The sequence below is a fragment of the Haplochromis burtoni genome, unplaced genomic scaffold, assembly GCF_018398535.1.
Source record: "Haplochromis burtoni strain Fernald_Lab_line unplaced genomic scaffold, NCSU_Asbu1 Contig_69, whole genome shotgun sequence".
Taxonomy (NCBI): Eukaryota; Metazoa; Chordata; class Actinopteri; order Cichliformes; family Cichlidae; genus Haplochromis; species Haplochromis burtoni.
In genome coordinates this window covers 902745-920379 of record NW_024582430.1, presented here as the reverse complement: position 1 = coordinate 920379, position 17635 = coordinate 902745, and the positions used below count along the sequence as shown (strand labels likewise).

The window sequence follows — 17635 nt, the reverse complement described above, 5'->3', positions numbered from 1 at the left end:
CGGCCTCTAGCCAAACCATCAGCTCCTGTATCATTTGTGCCGTTATGAAAATAACGACCTGATCAACATGAGCAACAAACAGGAATCAAAGAACAGAAACCAGCAGCGCTGCAAATTCTACAAAACGTTTATTGAAAAGCGAGACAGACTGTAGGAACACGGTAACGAGGGGTCGTTAGTCAAACAAGAAGCTCTCCAAAGCTGTGACGCCTCTTTGTTCAGTCTCACCTGCAGAGGTAGATTCTGACATTACCTGAGAGTCAGAAAGAAGAAACGTGCCGCAACCTTTGTCCCCAGCGTCACCACCTCCATCCTCCATGTACAGTCTTTTAAAGAGGTCACAGGTGAAATCATGTCGAACACAATCCGTTACCTGACAGGTCCAAACACTGATCATGTGACTTTATCTGGCCCCTTCATTATGCGTGTGTGTGGGAACAAGTTCAATAAAAACAGAACCGGCTCCTTCAAACTTTCAGCGTTGCTGTTCTCGCAGCTGTTTCAATAAAGTTTAACGTTCTCGATAAAAGGTCGTACTGAGGTTTTGTGGTGGGCGGAGACAGACACCATCACCTGACAGGAAAAAGATGAAAACGGATCAAACTGCCTCAGTCATTCGGGCGCTGCTGTGTGGTTTGAATTACAGATGTGCAGCAGGAGAACAGCGCAGAAAGCAGCCGGAGCGTTTTTTTAAACGACAGCACATCAAAAAGCCAAGAGCCTCATCCGACGCCGGAGACGCTCGGAAACACGGTCGACACGTCGGCGGGACCATCGAGAGTGACCCTGAGTTAAAGTGGACCTGCTTCTGCTCACTTCCTGTCGTGTATTTCCTGTTCCTGCGTTGTGTCCTTCATGTTAAAGCTCAGCTGCTCTAAACACAGTCGCGGTTTTTTCTACTCTTGAATCTGGATGATGTCACAGAGAGGTGGTGCCCTGTTTTTCAAGAAGCAGCCAATCAGAATGCTGTCTTAAAGTGGGAGGAGCTAAACCAGCCTATTTCAGCAGCAGTCAGGCCAGGTATGATATTCAGAAGGCTTATTTTGAATCATGCAAAGCTGGTCTGGTAGAGTCCAAGAATAGAAACAAAATAGATCCACTTTAACGACCTGGTCAAAGAAAACTGATAAATGATGAAAAGGTGAAGAAAGATGAATGTTTGAGACAATTTCTTGCTTTTGATGACTTAGTCCCCACAGAATGACCCGGAGCGGGATTTGACCCCTGCTCAGACCCAGGTGTTCCTAATAATATGCATCACTGACAGAAACCAACATTTTTTTTTTTTATTCAGATTCATTAAAAAAAGAAAAATCACATTCAGCTTTTCTTCCAGTATAAAGATCACAGAGCCCATCATCATTTCCAAACATAATTTACATGAAATCACTTTTCAGAGGACGAAGGCGTTCGACTCTTCCTCACACGTGCACGCTCCTCAACACAAAACACATGCATGATCCCCAGAAACGTGTTGAACGGCTTCAAAGGAGAGGAAATGACACTGGTTGACCACAGGGGGGCAGCAAACAACACCCAAAACTCATGGTTTGTATTTGTTTTTTTAAACACTTGACAGAGGCTGTCGTCATGCCGACTCAGTGCCTATCAGCAGGTTCAAACGCGATCTCGCTGCGTCCCGATGGCAGCCGCGTGACATTAACGTCGTGACGTTAAACTACAGTCACTTCCTGTTATCGCCAGTTTTGTTAATGAAAACCAAAAAACATTTGTGTGATCAGACCGAAGCTCCTACATTTCAATAAAGTTCAAATTGAATCATTTTGATTATTTTTCTAAACATTCGGTTAAACGTGATCAGAGCTGCACCGTGGATCAGTGTCGCTGATGTCCTCTGAAAGTTTCCTCTCACCTGAACGTGCAGCAGGTGGAGCTGCATCATGGTGGAGGAGACATCCACAGACTTATTCATCATTAATAAAATTTAAGACTGACTGAAATCGCGGCTGCAGCAGACAGACTCAATCTGCTGGAAACACTTAGAACCAACTACACTGCGAGGTTCTGCCATTTCCCGCCCCTGTGGTCGGTCAGATGACCTCTGACCCCAGTCCCGTTTTCTCAGACACTCGACAGCGTGTCCGACTCAAATCAAAGTCATACTCAGGCGTGTGAGGAGAGAAATCGAAGGCCCGCCTGGAGGTTCCCTATGAAAATAAAGATCGAGTAGAAACGGGGAGTATGAAGAAGTGCCGATCGTTACCGTGGGCCACGATTTAGAGAATCTGATACAATCATTTATCACACAAAGAGACACGGCTTCAGCTTCTGTGTAGAAATCTGAGGAGGTCTATGTTAAAAAAAAGAGCTCTATCTCCACTGAAGATGGTTTTCTGGCTAGTTGTGGAACTAGGCTGGAGCTGCGTGAAGCCCCTCCCACCACGCCCCCTCACCTCCACGCAGGCTGCGAGGTGAGCTCAGTCCTGCGGCGTGCTCGCCGTCTCTGCAGGCTCGCCGTCACCAGGAGACGCCGTCGGGTCTGTTTCAGGTGGTCTGGGAGCTTCCTGAACGTCCGCCGTCTCCGGCCCGTCACCCTGCGCTGAATCCTCCGAATCCTCTCCATCCTCGGCCGAAGGCTCTCGCGGCTTGGCCTGAGGAGATGTGGCGCTCCCTTTGTCTCCCTGCTCCTGGAGGAGGCTGAGTCGGTTATTCAGGTCGTTCCTCTCCTTCTGCAGAGCTCTGCACAGCCTCTCCAGCAGCTCCAGCTTCCCCTGCAGAGCCTTGAAGTGACCGTCACGCAGCGTTTTCTGCAAAACAACAACATTCAGTCAGGTCCAGTTTCATGTAGGAGGAAGAATCAGATGGATGAAGCTCCTGTGACATCACCGCGTCGGGTCTCGACACTGGCATTCTGACCACCATCATGCTGGTTTTCAGAGGCCAGAGATCAGAGCCTGGTCAGAATCAGGGTGTTCAACTAAAGGATGTCCAATTACAGAAAGCTCCCCTAAACAAGAGAGCCAATATAATTCACTACGAGTAGCCAAACAGTTAGCAGAGTGTGTGTGGGATCAACAACTGGCTCTCAAGTAAAAAAAAAAGAAGGCCACGCCCCTAATAAAACAAACTTTAATCCAGGCGTGTTTTAGGAACGTCCTCCACCGTACAGGTGTAATAAAGGAGGAAATGATCCACAGAGACCAAACAGTTTGTGTATCAGGCTGTAAACGTGCTTATTTCTGCTGGAAAGTTCTAACATGGGAGTCTATGGGGACTGACTCACTGCTGCCTCTGCTGGACATCAGAGGAACTGCAGCTTTTGGCACTTCAGCATGGCTGCTTCTTTCAGCTCCCGAGTTCAGACGAGTGCACTCGAGCGTTGGACCTTTATGTTTTAAAGGCTGTGACGGTGCTGAACACTTGATCTGCGAGACACTAATCAGTCTGGCTCTCCTACGTCTGCTCCGGCATTTCTAAAGTGTGTGTCTGAAACATCTGAGGCCAAAAACGTGCCTCCATCTTCATTTTAGATCGACATCGGTCACTTTAAACGTTTCGAGGAAAACAAAACAGAGCCCACGAAGAAGAATCACCTCCTCTGCCATCTGCAGCAGCGCCTGGTTATTACTCTCCCATTTGGTCCTCCACTGGGTCGTTTCCTTCTCCAGCTTCTTGATCTTCTTGGTCATCTGCAGGCACACAGAGAGTTTAGAAACACAGACAGGTGAGCAGGTAACCGCACGCTGACACACAGGTGACTCACCTTCTCCATCTCTTGTCTGAAGGTGGTGAAGACCTCGTTGCTTTTAGCCAGGGTGCTCTGGAACTCCTCGAACTTGTCCATGTACAGAGAGAGCTGAGAGACGAGAGCAGTGAGTAATGGAGACGATCCAGCTGACCTGTGTGTGTGTGTGTGTGTGTGTGTGTGTGTGTGTGTGTGTGTGTGTGTGTGTACCTGCTGCTTCAGCTGGGTTTCCTGCTCCTTCATCAGCTCACACTTGCGTCTGGACTCGGTGGCGTCCTTCAGCAGCTGCAGCGGCACAGACACAGTCTCTCAGACACTTGAGCTCATTTACAGCTGCGATAAAAACCAGAACAAACTGAGATCCTCACAAAGTCTCTCTCACGCTGCTGCTTCTCCTCCACTTCCTTCATCATCTCGGTGATTCTCTGCAGCTTGGCGTCCATCAGCTGCTGCTGCAGCTCCTTGTGCTTGAACACTTTGTCGATGTGCTGCAGAGAAACAACAGAAATCTCGTTTCCAGCAGGACCTGAGTGACTGTAAAGATTACTACAAACGCAACGTTTTTCTTGCTGCTCTAATCCCAGCCAAGCTTCTCAGGTCCTGGTTATGTTTCTCCTCGGTGTGCAGGACGCTGTCACAGCGAGTGACCTGAATGTGCCGAGGCGATGAGATCTTCAGTGTTGTCTCACTGCGACATGACTGAAGAGTAGATTTAAGACCGTAATTGTCTGTAAGACCTTTAAATGTGTATCTAAGACGCCTTAAAGGCCCTTCGTGGAGGCAACGTATTTTCCATCTTTGGGAGATGAAGCGACTGCCTTGTTTTTAAGTTTAAAACATCTTCCACAATCAGTTTATTTGACCACGTGTGTTGTGGCCAGAGTCTGGAGCTGGCGATGAGGGTCCTGGAGGGTTACTCCAACCAGAACCTGCAGCATGAGCAGAACCAGGATCACCTGCTGCAGAAGTCAGTGTGCAGACAGAGTGTCACAACCAGGCCGAGTCTGTTGTGACACCCAGAATGCATTTCTGCCTTTTTAATGGCAGCATTAATCCTCTTCATAACAACCAGCGCTGACTTCATGAGCAGAAACAGACTGTTCTGATTGGACGGCAGGCGGGACCTAAACTCACCTCCTCTCGGAGCTCGTACTGCTCGATGAGCTTCTTGAGCTTCTCGGCCAGCTCCATGTTCTCCTGCCTCAGCTTGGTGTTGTGGGCGCTGTGCTGCTCCATCTGCACCTCGATGTCGCTCAGGGTCATCTGGAAGTGCAGCATGGCCTCCTTCCGCTGCTCGTCGTACTCCCTGGACCGCTGGGCGTTCTCCTCCTGCGGGGTTAAGGGGAGGAGTGACACCTGCACAAATGTAAAATGGTCCTCATCGGGTGTTTGTGGCAGCTGAACTACCTTCAGGGTCTTGTTGTGTCTCTGCAGCTCCCGGCAGAGACTCTCCAGCTTGCTGCGGGCCAGGATGGCCTTGCTGTGCTCCCCCTGCAGGTGCACCTTCTCCTTCACGATTTGAGACTGCTTCTTCTGCAGGGCCTTCAGCTGCTTCTGCATGCAGCGGCTCTCCTCCAGCTGAAAGACAGCAACAACAGAACAAACTGGGTCATTTTTATGTTTATGGAAACAAACAGGAAGCTGACGGCAGCGTGGTGTGTGTGGAGGCTTAGAACAAACATGTAGCACCAAGAAGCCTGATCTGAAAGTGCTTCCTGTCACCTGCTCCCAGGTGTCGGGAGTATCTGCTCAGTGTCGGTGTATCGGATTTGCGGCTCACCAGGTCGGCGTATTTCTTGCACAGAGCGGCCAGCTTCTCCTCAGGAGTGGCGAGAGCGTTCAGCGCCTGCATCAGAAGAACCACCTCCTTCCCTGAAACCACACGAAGATCAAAACTGAACAAACCGGACCAACGAGGAAGAAACTGACATCGGGTGACACAAGAATAGAAAAGCTTTAACACAAAAATGTCCTGTTTGGTAAAACTTCCACTTCTCTGGTCTAAACAAAGAGAGCAGCTGAATGATTCTGATTCAAGTCTAAATATGTGTCACAGTATCTGTGTGAGTGCTGTCAGACACGTGAAGCTTCACACGCTCCGTGTTGGTTTTATTCAGTTTTAAATTTTGTATGTAAATATTTAAATGTGATTCCTGAGGTGAGAGACGCGTCCCGGCTGTTCAGTGCTTCTACAGTTCTGCTCGTACCAAAAGCTTTGTCCTCTCTGTTCTTCGCATCGCCGCCGGCATCAAGCTCCGCCTCCACCAGGTCGCTGGGACTGTCCTCTCGGCCTGGAGTCTCCCCCCTTTCCTCATTGGTGCAGGAGAGCCCCAAACCAAACTCAGACACCTCCTCCTAACAAAAGTCACATCCACCTATTAGACAGTTATCCTTTAAACAAGTTCTCTCACAGATCTCGCTCTGTGCAGACTCCGCCCCTCTGTGCTGGACTGCAGCTGGTGGTAATCTTTGTTCTGGTCTGAACTCAGAATCTGCAGCAGGTGGAGAACAAGGACTACCAGCTGCAGGACAACGCGGAGGAGACGAATTTCGTCCGCTGAGTGTAGAATCAGCTGATTATACTGTCACCAAGAACACGTGGGATTATTTATCTGACAGTCCAACTCTGAGGGAAACACAGAAACCTCCCACAGGTCACTGAACAGACATGAACAAGCAGCAGCACAAACGACGAGCCGTCCACGCTCACCTGAGACGGGCTGTCCAGGTCGGGCGGGGAATCGTTGCCACCTACGATTCGTCTCGTCCCCACATCGAGCTCGCAAACTCCCGAAGTCTCCATCAGCGTCGGTCACGAGCTGAAGGTCAGAGCAAACACGAGATTACCACATGATGGAAGTCAAAGCACGGAGAAATAAAACCAATTATCTGACCCTCAAATCTGCAGTTGGGTTTACTGAAGAGGTCAGACTGGTGGGTGGACACAGTGGAGTTGTTCTCATGTCTCTAATTCTGGCCAAGTCTGACATGTATTTCCATTCAGGTCTGCTTCAGATTAGGAAATATAGTTTCATCTTATTCACAATATCAAACAGGTGAGAAAGATTTCACACTGATGAAGAATAAACACTAAATCCACGTCGACATCACTCCAAATATTGTGAAAAACTCTGGGCGCTGAGCGTCGCCTTCCTGCTGACAACGACTGACAGTGACCTCAAACCCCTCTTCACCTGCCTCAGGTGTACAACAGCAGGTTGTGATTTATTCTCAGACAGGGTTGATCCTCTCCGACTGTGTGATTAAACCCACTGCTGTTGTTCCACGCGGGTAAATGCACATCACTTACCACACACTCTGTTTAAGCATCAACTGGTGTTCCAGGTGTTTATGGACCTCTGTTGGTGCTCTGTCCTAAATCCTTCTCCTCATTCAAAGTGTTGTTATAACAGAGACCAGCCACAGCTGCTGTCAATGTCAACAATACAACTTTACAATAAGTATTTCTCGTGGAATAAACCCTAACTGCGTGAAATAAGCTCAGACTTTCAGCTCGGCTGCAGCCTGATGGCTTGAACGGGATGAAGAGGATGAGGAGCTCGTGCTTCTCCACAAAGACACCAGGACTGTGTTCACAGTGAAACACGCGTGTGCAGCAGCAGCAGGCTGACCCTGTACGCACGATGGTAACAGTGTGAGTTCAGTGCACACACGCGCTGAATAAAACTTACACTCAGGCCTACAAACAGACCAGTTCGTTAGCATCTTTCCACTAATAGTAGCAGCTGATAGTTTAGACGCCCTGAAAACGTTCGGTGGAATACTTTAAGAAGCTTAAAAATCTCTAAAATGGACTTTATTACGTGTTTCAGCGGCGCAGCGGCACAAACTCACGGAAGTTTACCCCGGGCTAGCAGGCTAGCCTAACCAGCTAACTGCTTTACAGCAGAAATGAGCAGTTAGCTTCCGACTGCCCGAGTCACAGAGTGCGAGCTGACCGCGTGAATGTGCAGGTGAACCTGTGAGCCTGTGTGTGACACCTTCAGCCTCTCTCCTACCATCAGAGCGGACTTTCCTGCGCAAACATGCTGCAGCCGCTCAGCTAGAGCTGAAACACTGGCAGCTACAGCGTTAGCTGTTCTGCTAAAGCCGACGATAAGAAACTTTGAGAGTCCCGCTAAAGAACCACAGAGCATCACCTCACCAGCCTACCTGCCGGGTTTGATGTCCGGTGTGTGGGGATAGCTCCCGTTTCTCTCCGCTCGGTTAACGTGTTTACAGTAAACACTGTAAGCTAACCAACTTCACCAAAGTCTAGACAACAAGACATTAACGGGTTAATTCAAGTATAACACTACAGCCGGATTAAAGGAGGCACCCTTGGGCATTAAGAACCACCTAAAAAGATTTATTATCAGCTGCATGTCGGTCCGGATCAGCACGGTAACCGTAACCCGAACCGAATTTAAGGCGAGTCTTGTGTGACGTCCATCGGCGCGGACGGCATCCTGCTCAGGCTAGCTGCTCTGCTAAACTAGCATCTGATTCTGTCTTCCTGTGAATAAGTGTATCCCTCACGTGTCAGGTGTCACCTTTTGGATTAAAGAGCGCAAGTGACAAACTTACACTGCGCGGAAATGTAACGCGCCTTTGGAAATTAAAGCCAACATTAGTTTACTTCTGTTAGCACGGCTAACCTGAGCTAGCAGCCAGACTGTAGCTAACCCTGCCTGCTAACAGCACTGTACAAACTTTACTTCGCCAAATACCAATTTTTTTCCCGGTTCTCGTCAAAGCTTCGCATTCAAGCTAATAACCATACCCCACCTAATCAGTTTGAATCCGCCCGGAGCGTTAACAGTGGGGCAGCCGTCGCTTAAACACCTGGAGCGGTTACCTGTGTGTCCTCACCGGAGATGAAAGCAGGAGTCAAGCTGCCATCAACCGACGAGCGCAACATCCTGTTATCTATTTTTCAAAATAAAATCTCCTCAAGCTTAAAAAAGAAGCCATTGCCTCTATGGGGAAACTCGTCCTTTTTCATCAGATCTGAGATGTACTGTGGCATAACAGAAACTGTGTAAATGACCGTGGAGTGGGAAAACTTGATTTAGAATTACTTCAGGGTCCTTGTGCTTGTGAGACTGGTGATAGCGCACATCTCTCAAGTTTTCTGTTACGCCCCTAGTCTAGGCGTGTAGAGACGCACATAAGGTTGGAGGAGAGAGAGGCAAGTACCCGCCCTGGTTCCCAAGCCAAACATCCGAAATCAGTTATGAGTAAAAAAAATGTGATTTTAGGGAAGCATAGCTCCAGGGTGAACCCAGGCCAAAATAATAAACAAAACCAACTAAGTCCCGCCAGAGGAAACTAACTAAACCCTAAGAAAGAAACATCACAAATTTTGTAATTTTTAAATTATAAATAACAATATTTCCAAGTAATCATCATCTGCCAGTCCATACGTTTTTTCTGGGAGTATTGTTCTCACGTAGTTTTACAGTTTTTGAAATATGTGCATAAAAGGCAACTCTCTAATTTGAATGTGGCGTTCACCGCTCCTATTTCCGGTATTAATCTGAGCAGCTTGATGAATCTAAAGTCGAAACGAAAAGCAAAAAAGCCCCGAGAGATTTTTGTTTTTCAGGGAGGGAGGAAGATGAAACTTAGCTTCTTTACAAAGATCCGTACAGCCAAATAACACAACGGACCAATCTTCTTGTTTATTAAAAAAACAATCTTTATGTTGGAGCTTTTCACTGACGTTAACTTATTTTTTTCCTGAACATCCTGAATAAATCTTTAATTATAAAAATATTGGCATTTACATTTATAACAACAACAACAATACTAATGCTAACAATAATACTAATAACGATGATGATATATAAGAATGTCCCAAATGTGGGATAAAGTGCATTTTCCCTTCTGTGTTTGTATAATCGTTTTTGGTCTTCCTCCTCTGCCTCTGAGACCGTGACCCTGCCGGTGTGGAGTGAGTGGGAACATTTAGGAGCTGCTGTGTTAGTCCAGAATGAGCTCAGGACACCGAGAGTTTGGTTCAGAGAAAAGGAGTTAGTGGCATGAGAACCCTGACTGAGCATGCGCAGAGGAAGTTTCACGTGTGTAGTTTGTTTCTGGTTGACCTTATCACTGTTTCACTGAGTTGGAGGAATGCTGGGGGGCGCTATTAGTCCCCCCACCCAAAGGTTAAACCAGCTGTTTACGTAGAGGACTCTGAAACGGTTGATGTGCTCGCCACCAGAGGGCGCAAACCGCGGTCTCTGTTTACTCCTCATAGTTCACACAGTCTCATGACACTTATTTAGGCTGATTAAGTAAAACATCCTTTTAGTCCAGGGCGGCTTTCAGGAGATAAGTTCCTGTTTTGTGCCCTTTATCTGCGGCTCTGTCAGTGAAACAGACTCAATGAGTGAAAATGTGAAAGGACGTGCAGACACCACTAAATCCTGCCCTCTGAATCCTCACCCTCAGAGTCCTCAGACAGTTTACAGCCAGTTAGTCAGGCAGTGATTTCAGGTTAGATTCCAGCAGTAGTGACAGTCTGTGTTTAGCTCCTGGACTTCAAACCCAGCTGAAGGAGGAGGTCTGTTGTGGTGACACCTCCTCCTCCTTCGTCTCCATGGTTATATCTGATGCCTGAATTCACAGAGCAGAGGAGACACTGACCATCAGATCAGTCAGAGCTGAACACATAATTCATGATCATAATGTGGACATGCACCAAAACACACCATAACTGTCAGCTTCTAAAGGTTTATTTTTTCTACTCTTTGCTCTTTGTCGTGTCACAGAGAGACGATATCCTGATACGGTGATGTGACACACTCAGATGCTCTGCATGGAGTGGAAGCAGTAGAGGTGAATCAGCAGGTGATGACTCCTGGTGTCCAGTTAGAATGAGACCATGAGACAGACCCGGGACAGGCTGGAGGGAAGATGTGCTTCAGCCGGAGGAGGTGCTGTCCACAGGACCGCAGTGGACCGAGTAGATGCTGGAAAATGGATGAGAAAAAGCGAGAGTAATATTAGTATGCATTTGTATTGTTTCAGTCGTTTTAGTGCAAAGACAAATGCATCTGACTCTAAATAAAATCTACATAAGATCACACTGTTGGTCTCAGTTACATATTAACTGAGATCAACAAAAATCAGTAGCGACCCTCAGATGCAGCATCCTGCTGTGTTTGTGTTCCTCCTGATTACAGCTCATAATTCCACTAATTATAATCTTTTCTGAGTGTTTGCCGAGCTTTCTGATCTTCCTCTGCTTTGTTGTGCAGCTCTCAGTGAACTGAGCTCCTCTGCTTTCAACCAGGGGAGCGTTCAGCTCAGACAGCCAATGAGCTAACGGCTCGAAGCTGGGCGCCTGAACCGATTGGCTCAGCGCTGTGCATTGTTGTCATCCCGACGGGCGATTGGCCGGCCGATGAAGCCCCGCCCCTTTTCTGCCCTCGCTGCTTTCCATCCAGAGCGGAGAAGAAAAACGGGAGAAGAGACGGAAAGCTGCTCGGGGCTTCGGCTGGAGTCAAAGCGGCACCGCGGAGCTGCTTCAGCGGGATTTAGAGACTGGTTCCGCGGGAATAACGGCGACGCTCACCGGCTCACCTTCACGGTACGTCCTCCTGCTCTTCCTCGGGCTGAGTTTGAGTGCCAGCCGCTGCTGGTGTCAGATATCAGGGAAGCTGCTCCTCCCGTCTGCTTCCACCGTGGAGCCACTTTCAGGGTGTTGATGTGCAGATACGAGCGCTGTGCACACACTTTGTTCTCTGCGAGACCAGAGACCCTCACGTCTCCAGCCTGTCTCCTCTGGGTGTGAGTCCTGCACGGCACGGGCTGCAGGGTGGTGACCCCTGGACCCCGCAGGGCACAGCTGGGTTTTCTGGAGGTTCACTGTGACCCTGACCGAGCTCTGCAGAAATTAAAAAGGGTATCCACGAGTGAGGGCTTTACTCCGAGCTGCAGGGGTGGTCTTGGCGGAAAACCCCAGGAGCTGGGGAGTGTAAACCCGAAGATCAGTGCACCACCTGTGAGGTTCAATACGTTTATGAAAAGACTGTTCAGGTGTAGTTTGGGATCAGCTTCAGGTCAGACACATGCCTGCACATTCATGTCACAGAGTTATTTCCGGTCATGTGTCTGCTGCTGCTTCATTTTCATGTTAAACAGTAACGTAAAAATCCCTGAGCCCAAAGCTCAGGCTGCTCCAAACACTCTGTCTGTCACACTTTTTTCTACTCCTGGATCTGTGTGATGTCACAGAGAGTGGATAGAAGCTCCACCCACCTGCTGTTTAGTGGTTGTGTTAAAGTGGGAGGAGCTAAAGCAGTGATGGAAGGGTTAGACTGTGCAACTTAAAATGTAACGATTGCTTATCATACTAGCTGTATTATTGAATCATAACAATAATAATAATAACCTGAGAGCCAGAAACCTGTAAAATTATACCTGTGATTAATCAAACTTCAGTGTCTGTTTGCGTTAAACCGTTACAGTTACGTTCAATGTTACTACAGTTTAATTGTGCTTTAAATGTAGCCTTTGCAGTGGTGCGTTTACAGCCCTCTGGTAAAACCCAGACTCGCTCACTGCTTAGTTCAGTTCAAGCCAAGATGGCAGAAGGATGGACTTTTGTTTACAGGGTCTATGTGAAGAATTAAAACTCAAAGTTTCAGTAGGTGTAGGTGTATCTGTGTGTCACCTGGTCCACCTGTGGCTTCAGCTCTCCATCTTCAGGATGATTGGTGGTCTCCCTTTTGAGACGAGCTGTACTGAACATTCGAGCAGCTTTTAGTTATCTTTAGGTCTCTCTTTAGAAATCAATTATTCAGACCAGCGTACTGTTGCTGTCCTCGTCTGTCTGTGACGGCGTTCAGGTATTGAGGGCTGTCATTGAGGCGGAACCTCGCCGGTGACCGATCCCTGCTCGTGCTTGTGATGTGATGACAGCTGATTGTAGCTGTTAACAGGTTCTCTGGATGTTCACAGTTCTTCTTGGAAGTAATGAGTCAGTGCAAAGCCGTAAAGCTGTGGGAGGTGTAAAAGCTGGCGTCGGCTGTGTTACTATGTGTGACCGAGTTGGACTGCTGGGGTGACTTTTTTAGAAAAAATGAGCCTCACCCAGACAGGAAGCCAACACACTCAGATGCTTCAGGAGGGGATTATTGTTATTAGTTTGTACTGTCTGATGACGTGTGCAGCACTTAATCTGACTGGATTCTGCTCTGAAGGAGGATCACAGATGGAGATGCAGGTTATTTGAAAGAGAATATTAGATGTGAGGGTGTGAAGCATCATGGGATGTCCCTGCCATTCTCGCCCCGAGTGTCATCAGGAGGCGTTTGGAGGTTGCACACAGCAGACGGCGCCATCTGTTCGGCTGCTTCCACCCTCTGCGTTTCCACCTCAGGTGTCGCCTCAGAAGCACTCCTGCGTCTCCGACCTTCCATCCTCCCTTTCAGGCGCTTCGGCTTGTCTCCGGCTCCGAACGTAGACTCTGATCCATCCGTCTGTCTCTCCCGTAAACACTGTCTCAGAGATCAGACACAGTGTCTGAACCAGCAGCACATGGCCCTTGTTCTTCCCTTTTGCCTTTTTGTTTCCATGACAACCACACACAGAAATCACCCCTCAGATTGCTCTGTCAGTGTGTGTGTGTGTGTTTTAGCTCTTGATGGCTGGCTCTCTGTCGTGCCTTACGGGGACGCTTAGCTGTAATAGAGCCATGATTACAGTTGTTAGAAACATCTGCGTGTTTCCTCAGGAGAAGAAAAAGTCCGACTGACACAAAATAGTTTTTTTCAGAGATCAGATATCCCCCAAATAATATTTTTTATGCTTGATGACCAAAAGCATAAAGCATAAAACACCCTGGGCTGGAAGGCCCAGATACCTGCAGTTCCTCTGATGCCCAGCAGAGGCAGCAGTGAGTCAGTCCCCATAGATTCCCACGTTAAAACTTTACAGCAGAAGTAAACATGTTTACAGCCTGATACACCATATACAGCAAATCACCTCTTTAAAGTTTGCATTATTAGGGGCGTGGCCTCTCTGAATGACAGGTGGATGGTGACACAGCTGTAGCTGCTAGCTGTCTGCTAGCTAGGGCAGGGCAATATGGCCAAAAATATTTATCACGATATATATTTGAAAATTTGCGATAACGATATAACTGACGATATAATTGACACTAGACAAAATACTTTACAACTCCACAACTTTATTAGTGCAAAAAAACCCATCAATGTCTTTTCACTTAAACAAGCAGCTGTTTTATGTGCATTAAAGTTATATAAACATTTAACAGTGCAAATGCAAATTCTTTGTTGACTGTTTAACCAAAAGGCATTTCCAGTGGAAACTGGCCGACATGTCCTCAGCATAACCATGTATAACATCCACAAAACTTAAAAAGAGGTTATACACACACAGTACGGTAATATTATGTTGAAGTACGTATCACTCCGCGAGGCTCCGCCTACGATAGCCGTAACGCTCCGACAATCCATCAAGCGGTGCGGCTTCGTAGCTCAGCAAAGTCGTACTGAAACATTTGACAGAATTTCGAGCGCCGTGCACATAAAATCGTTTCCAGGTCAGTAACACAACCAGAGTTCATACATAAGAATTATAAGGGGCTTTATCAGAAAATCAAAGGATTTTAGGAGCAATGTGTTTTCCAAACAACACGGTAATAACGACGGCCCGCTAGCATGCGCTACCAAAAATAGTGCTTTGTTGTGTATCTGACGGACGAAAGCTAAACCAGTTCACACCAGTGAAGCTCGCTTTTTTACAAACCAGTTCTGGTTCATCCGTTTCATTCAACGATCCACTTTCGCTCTTCTCGTTCTGCGTCGCCGCCATGCGCGTATGAAAACAAAGGCACTGCGCATGCGCGTTTTACCCATATTCTATCGCCATATTTCATTTTCTTATCGTTGCCCAACATCATACCGGTATTACTGTGTCAGTCTGCCCCAGGGCAGCTGTGGCTACACTGTAGCTGCCTCCACCAGTGTGTGAATGTGAGAGTGAATGAATAGTGGAATTGTAAAAATTGTATATAAATGCAATCCATTATTATTATTATTATTATTATTATTATTATTATTATTATTATTATATGGCCCAGCCCTACTGCTAGCTTCCCCTGAACTGGACCTCTGGGCCGTGTTTGTGCTGTTGGAGCCTTTTGGAGCATTTTAATGACATCATGTGACCAATAATATGGCTGCTGTGAGGTCACTGTACTAACAGACTGTTAAAGAAGGCGGAGATCTGACTTAGTGAAATTTGAGGATTTAGATGGATGTTACCGAGTACTGATTAGCTGCTGTCTGTGTGTGTGACTAAGCCAGATGGTGTTGGTAGACCGGCTGGTTTAGAGTAAATATGGTTGCTTGGCTCCTAAAAGACAACATGATTGTGGCCAAAATGCTAAAGTTGAGGCGTCAGAATCAGCCAGATTGTGGGTCCTTATTTATTTATCATTTGATCTGCTTTTAATATAAAATACTGTCACGTTTAAGTGCAGAAACCAAAAAAAGAATTTACAGGACTGAGTGCTGAGGAACATTTTCACAGTTTCTGCCTTGATGTCTTTTTCGCTGTGTCTGTGTCTGTGTGTGTCTGTGTGTTGTGTGTGTTGTGCTGTTGTCTGTGTGTGTGTGTTCTGTGTGTGTGTGTGTGGTCTGTCTGTGTGTGTGTGTCTGTGTTGTGTCTGTGTGTGTGTGTCTGTCTGTGTGTGTGTGTGTGTGTGTGTGTGTGTGTGTGTGTGTTTGGGGGGTAAACAGTGCAGAGCTTCATGTGGAATCTGGCCTGGTTGTTTCTCTCCAGTGTGGCCTCGCTCCATCCTGCGGACCTTTTGTTTGTCCGTCTTCCTGTGTGGAATGTCAACATCCTCTCATTTGTCGCTCCACCCGCCGCCCGTCAGGCCGAACCAGAGGAGCCAAGCTCCGTCTGCTCCAGCACACCTCCGCCTGCTCGCTCGTCTTCTTCCTCTGCGAGATAACGGCTCAGCTGGCAGCTCCGTGCTAATAACGCTGCTGTTTGCTCTCGTCGGTTTGTGTGCCTTCTCCCTCTGAACGCATTCCAGCCTCCTCACACTGTTTACTCTCCTCTCTGCGCCTCCTCCTGACCGCTGCCTTCTTTCTTTTTCCTTTTCTAAACTCGCTCACTGCATTCTGCCCTTTCCGTCATTATTTTATCATCAGTCTGCTCTGTTCCTTCATATTTCCTCCCTCTTTGCGACTGTTCCTCTCCTACAACTTATTGTAGTTTCACAACAAGCCTGGTTCATTTGATTTGCACAGCGTGTCACCAGTGAAGGTTTAAAGTGAACATACAAATGATATCAAGGACAGAGAGGAAAGGAAACACATCTGGAAAGAAGACGTGCATCAGCTCTGTGCGCTCCATTAGAGAGCGGCCTAAAGCCGGACGTCATTTACTGATTCGTTATTAAATAAGAGTTTAATGGCAGATTAAAGAGCGACGTCTGTAAAGGTTGCCCTGCTCCAAAGTTTTGGGGCATAAACAGCAAAAAGCTGCATCCTAATGCTCTGTGAGGACGTCGGCCTGGCAGTGGGGGAGGATCTGAGTGGGAGCTGGGACGGAGAGCGTCGGCCTGACTGAGACTTCAAGGCTTTAAATAACACAGAAGCTTTTCATGACTCAGCGAACCACGCATGCGCATGTGTCACTTCCTGCTGCATGCTGCATGATTGCTGACCACTCACCGATGTGTTTTTGGATATAAAGTGATTCCCAGTAAAGCTCCAGTTTCTGATTTTTAGCACCAATAGTTTCCAGGTGTGCGGCTCCAAACAGCTGCTTCTTTACGAGCCCGGGCTGTGGCACAGGTTCCTTCTTCTGCAGGAGAAGTTAAATATGATTCTGCACTGCAAAGACACAAGTAGCAACAAACTAAACCAGCTGTTCATGTCAACGACAGCTTCTGCATGAAGCTTTAACTTTATCAAGCTGGCCTGTGATTGGTCTGACAGTGACGTAGCTGGTTCTGAGCCGAAGACATGAACAAGTTTCTCAGACTCAGGGCGAGTCGGAAACTGAGCTGCTGGGGTTCAGTCCCGGGACAGGTCATCACTCCTGCACCTCTCTGAGTGGAGATTATTACACGTGCACTGTTTTGACACGTGCACGACAGACGTGAACATTTGTATCTGACAGAGCTGCGCGTGAGAGTCGTTCACGTCCAGCATTAACCCGACGTTTACCCTGCTGCAGGTCATTCAGTCCATTTTAAAGAAATAGCTGTATATAAAAGATGGCCGCTGTGACGCAGCTCTCAGAAGCAGACGCTGCATTTATCTCTCATGCTCTCAAGCTCCGTGCACCGTGGTGAAGTTTGAGTGCAGAAGAGACAGTGAAGAACCTTTAAATCTACACCCAGAGTTTCCTTCCTGCAGGGCGGCGGCGTCAGAGCCACCAGCTCACCTCGACACGCCGTCAGCAGCGACGCATTAATCGCTGTGCACGAACGCTTATCAGACTCTGCACAGCAGCAGGGCAGAGCTGCTGTGCGGTTGTAGCTGTGTTTTATTCTTGGAGGGAGTGTTTCCATCACTGTGTGTGTGTGTGTGTGTGTGTGTGTGTGTGTGTGTGTGTGTGTGTGTGTGTGTGTCTATGTTTAGCTGTGTTTGTTTAGGACTCAGTAATTATGGCTGGCAGCAGAGCTTCAGCTCCAGCGGGAGGAGGAATGCCTTTGGTCTGCTTCTGTCACTGAAACTGACTCCAGAGGACTCAACCTGCATTTTGTGATTATATATCTGTGCGTGTGTTTGTTTTTGAACTGTTCACATCCCACAATCAGTCCACTCAGGGTGAGGCCTGAATGTAGGTCAGCGTAGTTTCATTTATGTGTGATGCTTTTGCCAAAGGAAGTGTTGACCTCTGAATTCTTCTCTTTGCTGGCTCGTTACACAC

At 47.6% G+C, this 17635-nt stretch overlaps 2 protein-coding genes across 6 annotated transcripts in view; one reads left to right on the top strand and one right to left on the bottom strand.

Annotated features, from left to right (window-relative positions):
* Window positions 1–109: 109 nt before the first annotated feature.
* Window positions 110–8651, bottom strand: txlng (taxilin gamma). Of its 4 annotated transcripts, none has more exons than XM_005923989.3 (11): window positions 8565–8651; window positions 6417–6525; window positions 5914–6061; window positions 5487–5578; window positions 5114–5284; window positions 4841–5035; window positions 4075–4194; window positions 3917–3991; window positions 3725–3817; window positions 3555–3650; window positions 110–2768 (listed from the first exon to the last, which is right to left on the bottom strand). In XM_005923989.3, the coding sequence occupies exons 2-11, from the start codon at window positions 6507–6509 to the stop codon at window positions 2439–2441; spliced, it is 1413 nt and encodes a 470-aa protein (XP_005924051.1). In that variant the 5' UTR covers window positions 6510–6525; window positions 8565–8651; the 3' UTR covers window positions 110–2438. The 4 variants fall into 4 exon arrangements, with proteins under 4 accessions (XP_005924051.1, XP_005924049.1, XP_014189600.1 ...); XM_005923987.3 differs by having other exon boundaries at window positions 8495–8616; XM_014334114.2 differs by having other exon boundaries at window positions 7880–8595.
* Window positions 8652–11102: 2451 nt separating this feature from the next.
* ccdc102a (coiled-coil domain containing 102A) overlaps window positions 11103–17635 on the top strand; it is a 60889-nt gene continuing 54356 nt past the window's right edge. Inside the window, exon 1 of one of the 2 annotated variants that reach the window (XM_042221545.1) lies at window positions 11103–11303. In XM_042221545.1, the coding sequence (XP_042077479.1) occupies window positions 11118–11303 (186 nt within the window). In that variant the 5' untranslated portion in view covers window positions 11103–11117. The remainder of the gene's footprint in view (window positions 11304–17635) is intronic. The other variant, XM_042221547.1, reaches the window with a different exon arrangement.

What these genes read in the sequence shown, in the direction of transcription:
- txlng (XM_005923989.3), bottom strand. Translation starts at nt 6,509, where the DNA reads ATGGAGACTTCGGGAGTTTGCGAGCTCGATGTGGGGACGAGACGAATC. An exon ending in GACACAACAAGACCCTGAAG is followed by an intron (nt 5,036 to 5,113) that starts GTAGTTCAGCTG and finishes TTAACCCCGCAG; the next exon opens with GAGGAGAACGCCCAGCGGTC. An exon ending in AGCAGCGTGAGAGAGACTTT is followed by an intron (nt 3,992 to 4,074) that starts GTGAGGATCTCA and finishes GTGCCGCTGCAG; the next exon opens with CTGCTGAAGGACGCCACCGA.